Source organism: Lycium ferocissimum, chromosome 7 (genome assembly GCF_029784015.1).
Source record: "Lycium ferocissimum isolate CSIRO_LF1 chromosome 7, AGI_CSIRO_Lferr_CH_V1, whole genome shotgun sequence".
Lineage (NCBI taxonomy): Eukaryota > Viridiplantae > Streptophyta > Magnoliopsida > Solanales > Solanaceae > Lycium > Lycium ferocissimum.
Window position 1 is genome coordinate 38,460,473 of NC_081348.1, and position 6,361 is coordinate 38,466,833.

At 31.2% G+C, this 6,361-nt stretch overlaps 1 protein-coding gene across 1 annotated transcript; it reads right to left on the bottom strand.

The window, feature by feature from the left end:
- Positions 1 to 1,037: 1,037 nt before the first annotated feature.
- Positions 1,038 to 3,233, bottom strand: LOC132064863 (cyclin-D3-1). The gene is made up of 4 exons (XM_059458012.1): positions 2,364 to 3,233; positions 2,081 to 2,282; positions 1,802 to 1,932; positions 1,038 to 1,652 (listed from the first exon to the last, which is right to left on the bottom strand). The coding sequence occupies exons 1-4, from the start codon at positions 2,850 to 2,852 to the stop codon at positions 1,383 to 1,385; spliced, it is 1,092 nt and encodes a 363-aa protein (XP_059313995.1). The 5' UTR covers positions 2,853 to 3,233; the 3' UTR covers positions 1,038 to 1,382.
- Positions 3,234 to 6,361: the final 3,128 nt, after the last annotated feature.

The window sequence follows — 6,361 nt, forward strand, 5'->3', positions numbered from 1 at the left end:
AATTGTTTCGAAACTACTTTTTCCAATGATTTAGCAAAGATAACACTCATGACTTTGTATAATTTCCCAACGACCACTGAATAGTATACTAATCTATACTCCCTCAGAATTAAAAAAAGTAAACAGTCTAATGAATAGTGTAGATCCAAGATCACAGTGTACAAGCAAATCTGCTTTCCAGTTCTCTTCAACTCCAAGAATAAACTAGCTTATGACATTCTAAAAGGAAACAAGTAGTAAATTTCTCCTTCCATTTAATCTCATAAAAATGCAGCACCCCAATAAGCCAATAACCCAAAAACACCACCCGGTACCCGAACCGGTAATCCATTAACCCGAACCATTAACCCAATAACCCAATAATCGGTTCGGGTTATTGGTTTAACCGTTAACATGCACAGCCCTAGTTCAGACAGTCAATGTATATAATCACCTAGATCCTTAGTCTGTTCTCTTGTGTTTTCATTACATGAGTTCTTGTATATAATCAACTTCAAGTTCTTATTCTCTTGCCAAAATAGTCTAAAAGTCTGCTGTTGTGATTCCTTTCTGTATTCCTCTGTTCTATGTTCTCATTACCATAAAAAATACAGTGCGAATATACTATAACCAATAAACTTGGCCTAGTCATGTAGAATTCTTCAATATATAATGCAGGTAACTTCAATACTTTGTCCATTCCTTTATATGAGTTGAAAATTTCTACACTTGTGTATATAACCCTATTTCACAATTCATTTTTTACACGGTTGACAGTACAAGTTAAACTCTACTTTTATTACCTATACATCGACAATTTCTTGGATTCTAGTTCACATGTTCGAAAAGACTGAGGTAGATTTAAAATTTGAAGTCATTGGACACTAAATTTTGTACATGTTATATGAATTTTTTGAGGTTATGGACACTAAATTTTGTACATGTTATATGAATTTTTTGAGGTTATCTCCTCCCCCGCAAAGAGAACCACAAAAAGAGTACAAGCATACGAGTATATGGAAGGGTATAAAAAGGGGAATGGGAGTACATACAGGAAATAAACAAAATCTTCATGAATTTATGTTTATGTAGTAAGGAAATATAAATATGTCCACATAAGATAGAAATTTTGATATGAATAGAGAGAAAAACAAAGTGTGCAGATATTCTGTCTTTTCCCTTCAACTCCTCTCTCTCTCTCTCTGGCTTTCCAGTATTAGCTTACAGTGTTGCCAAAAAAGCCAGTCCTCTTCTCTGCCAACTGCAACCACCACCAGCTAAGCCCTTCTTTTTTTTCCTTTTTTTTTTTCATGTAAATTTTGAAAATGACATAAAAGGAAATACTTCTGAATATGAATAAAATATTACTGGCAACAAAGAAGAGATAATAAGGTCATTGATATTTAATGAGGGCTACCAACAGCTTCCACAAAAACTCTGCTCAATGATGATCCCAATTTCATCTGTTGTTCTTGGACTCTGCTTTTCTTGAACACAGGCAAATATGAAGAAAAAGAATCCAAGCCCCATGAATCTTTTGAGCTCTCTGAACTGTAAAATGGATCAATTACATCACTTGGACTAGTTGGATTTTCATCATATTTGCGCTTGTGTGAAATAATAGGCTTAGAGTTCACTTCAGAAATGAGTTCAAAGCAATTATTCACCTTCTCCTGTGTACAAAACAGGTAGAGCATTTAATGGCTGTTTTAATGACTTTTTCACCATGTTAGGTGCAATAACAACAAACAACATAAAAGAAATAAGAACAAAAAGTACAGTATGAAGAAAAGGGCAAAGACCAAATTAATTTTAGACCTACCTTGCTAATTTTGAGAACCCCAAGAAGTTGATTTTGGTAGTCAACAGCATTGCAAGGCTCAACTTGATGAATAACGTGAAGCATAATTGCAGTGGCCAATACAGAAGGCATATAACGTACGAATCTACAATCTGTATTATTATTATGCACAAAACAAAAAGGAAAATCAAAAGGGGTTTCTTCTGTTACTTTGTTTTTTCTTGTTATCATCGAAAAATCTAATCTTTAGTCAAAATAAGATTCCACAAAAAAGAAACTGCTGAGCTTAATAATAATTACCAGCCATGACAGAGAGAAGTAAACTTTCACATCTTCTAAGAAATATCCAGTGAGCATTGTTCTTTAACCCAAGCCTCCTTATAATATGATCAAGAAATGAAAGTGGAGTCACTGGATTCATTCTCCACTTTAGTGAAGACAAAATCAAAAGCTCCATTCTTTGAATTGTCTTTGCTTGAAACACATATTTTGCATCCTCAACCTGAAAAAAATATCAAGAAAATAATAAATCATACTCTTTTTTAAGTGAAATTTGTAAATCAAGAAAAAAAAAGGTATTTACTTGAAAGTCTAAAAGAAGGGGAACTTGAGTTTCTTCAACTTTAGCAGCTAAAGAAAGACAAGTAACAGCAGCAAGTTGAATCATCCATGGTTTATCTTTCTGATACTGAAGGCTTGAAAGAAACCTGTTTAGGTAATTAATGGCTAAAATGGCAGTCAATGCAGAGAAACCATAATGAGCATTCACATTTAAAATCCATCCAACAGCATCTACACGAGCAGAACAAAGAAAAGGGTCATTTTGTAAACTTTCAAAGCAACATTGGGTTTCCTTTTCTTTAGAAAAAAGTGAAAGTAACTCTTCATCTTCCCAAAACAAATCTTGTTCTAATAGAAGCAAAGGCATTAAAGAACTAGATTTTTCAGATTTTTCTTCATCATCATCATCATCTAACAAATCACCCCATTTTTCTTCTTGTTCTTCACAGTAAAGTGCATCTAAAAGGAAAGATTGAGACACTTCTTGATGCTCACTGTGTTCTATTGCCATCCTTCTAAAAAAAAATCTGTTCTTTAAGGCTCATTATACAAAACAGAGAGGGAAACAGAGGTTTTTCACCATGTATATTTTCATTGTTCTTATCTCTATCTCACTCTTTTTTTGTCTGATTGTGTGAAGAAAAGCATAGGAGTAGTAGTACTATACACAGAGACTCGGTTTTCAAAAACAGAAAGAAAAAAGAAAGAGATTTTATCAGAGTGGATGTCACGCTTGTCCTTTTTTTTATATACTGTATGTAGTAATATATGTAATTTTATTTTGATTTGAGGTTGGGACTGAAAGGAGGAGATTTCGATGATTTTTGTTTGGTGGCTTTGGGTTTTCTTTTTCTACTTTTCTCCACTTTCTTGGTATTCGAATGTTTTAAAATAGCACAAGGGGGAGTCTACTTGAATGGATAAAAAGAAATATACAACTGCATAATAGTCCCTCCGTCTCAAAATATTTCTCGCATTTTTCAATTACAAGTCTATTAAGAAAACATTTATAAGAGTAGTATTTTTGTTATTTTACTCTCATAACATATTTAATCATGTTCTCTCTAGGGCTATTCACAGTTTTGGTTAAAACCAAAACCAAACCGAAAATTTAACCAAACCGAATAAAAAAACCGACATTTGGTTTGGTTTGGTTTGATTTGATTTTAAATTTTAAAAACCAATAATATTTGGTTTAGTTATGGTTCTTATAAAAAATAACCGAATAAATAACTGAACCAAACCGATAAATTATATACATAAATTTTATAATTATTTATATGTATATTATTAGTTTCGCATAAATAATTATAAATATTTTATACCTTTTTATCATTAATTTGATTTTTGATCTACTTATTTCACATGATTGTTTAAGGCCCATGTTTTTAAAAATATGTCCAAGCCCATGTCTTTAAGTCTTTTAACTCTTTAAGTGTTAAGTGTAAACCTACTAACAGAAGCTCACGTTAGAGTCTAATGTCTTTAACTTAAATTTTTAGCCTTTCTTTGTCAGCCATTTGATTTTAGGTTGTTTCTTCTTCTTTTTTCCCGAATCTATACCTTTCTTTTTTCTTATCTGAATGGATCCTAAACTTCTACAATTTTTCATATGAAAAAGACAGAGATTGTAGATTTGGAGGTTCGTATGAAAGATACTTCAGTAACATCAACATTTGCTGCAACTCAAGCACATGGTAATGCCTTAATACTTCTTCCATGGGTAATCCTCCTAAAAAGCAGAAAAGAACAACTCCTTGTAGTCGAGACCTAATTCTCGGATAATGATAGAAAACCATCCAAGTTTGGGATCATTACACAAAGTTTTTTTAATAAAATGGGAGCATTGAGGGCAAAATGCAAGTACTGCCCCAAAGTTTGGGATCATTACACAAAGTTTTTTTATTTCATATATTTTCATTTTAATTTTAGGTAGTCTTTATGTTTAATTAATATGTATGTTTGTAACAACAACTAAAAGCTCCTATGCTTTACTTTATTTCTAGGTATGTGTATTAAGATGACAAAAATGGTGCAGCCACTATTAAGTTAGTTTTTAGCTCTATATGTAATAGTTTAGCAACTTTGGGTAACTTGAGTACTACACTATCACTAGTAGTGAAAATGTTTCTATGATGTATGTTCCACCTTAAACTATAAATAAAAGTTATCGTTTGAACAAAAAAAAAAAAAGACACGTCTTTTTAAAAATTTTAATGTTTTCGGATAAGTCTCATGGCTACTAGTCATAAACCGAAAAATCGAACCAAACCGGTGGTTATTATTTTATTTGGTTTGGTTATGGTTTTAGACATTTAAAAACTGACTAAACTGGTTGGTTATGGTTTTAATCAATAACCGACCCAAACCGAACCATGAACATCCCTAGTTCTCTCTCCTCAATAAATATTTACTCCATCAATGATGAAACCACTTAAATGTTGGTATGTGAACTCGCAAAATCAGCCCATTGATGTAATTAATACAAGAGTAAAATGAAAAAAAAATTACTTAATTTTATCTTGGGTAAATAAAACGGCAAATAATTTGAGACAAGTATTTTTAGTAAGAAAATAAATATTTTGAGACTAAGGGAGTACTACAAGGATATATACGTTACTATATATGTGCAGTGTATACGTATATATTGCAGATAGGGGTATACAAAGAAAATCGACAACCAGCATCAAATCGATAATTCGAGTTCAATCAACAAAAAACTTGACTAGTGGTTTGGTATTGGAAAAAAACCTGATCATAGTTGGTTTGGTTTTAACTAAAAAAAAAAGTCAAACAGAACCATACCAACAAGACATTACATATATACAATTTTAAAAACATTTTATACATACAAATATTTATTTGAAATGTAAGTTATAAATATTTCTTAATTTTTTTCATAGTTTTTGTCTTTTAACATATTATTTCAAGTTTGGACTTAGAATTTTGAATTGTTCAATAAGTTTTATAGCTATGTTTGTAACTCAAGTAAAGTCTAAACCAAAACTAACTCAATACTAATGCTAACAAAAGAAATTCAATTTTGACACTAGAAATAATAATAATGTTTGATATTTATTCCTTAGTTTTGTATTGGTTTAGAGAGTGAAAATACAATTGAATTTTATATTTTTGTTTGTTATGTAATTAATACTTATTAGCCGTGGTTACTTTAGCATGATTTAGTATTTTTCGATTATGATCAGTTTCATTATGGCGTATAAATTAGCAATAATTATTTAAACCATTTCATTTCTTTCTTTTTTTTGTTGAATATTTTATTACAATATCATCACTCATCTCACGTTTTGTGTTATTTTTCTTAAGAAATACCTTAATTATATAGTTGTATCTTACTAGGACTGAATAAATATTTGAAGTAAAAGTCATATGTTTTGTATGAAGCCTTTTTTCGGGAAAAAAATCCAAGAAAACCCAAAGTTGAAAAACTCAACTTTTCTTGTTTGGTTTGATTTATAGATTTAAAAATTAAACCCAATTGGTTTGGTTTGGTAGTTGAAAAAACTGAACCAACTATGTCCATGTACACCACTAGTTGCAGAAATGGAAAAAAGGCACACAACAACCCGGATCTTCTCACGACATGAATTTTAAAGGAGTTTAATTTATATATACTGATTGCATAAAATGAATTGATATTATTAGATCATCTAAAAGATACTACTAATACATATGAATTGTCATCAAAGCTTATAACACTTCTCCTTCTGACCTTCCAACACCGGGCAGGTGTCAGACTCTATACCTTGTATTACCACTTAGCAGAGTCCTGTGTTTTTAATAAACAGTCGCTACCCCCTGGTATGTGCCGCTTTCCTAATCAAAAGATAGGAGAGCACCCCTTTTCCCGAAATTATGGGGTCATTTTGCCGAGTTCCTTTGACATGGTTGGTAACCCTCTATATAAATTGATATTTATAATCTTAAAAATAAGGAGATTGTCTACTATAATTGATAAAAGACCGTGACTTGATAACTATTTTACTACGGTTTGAGGAA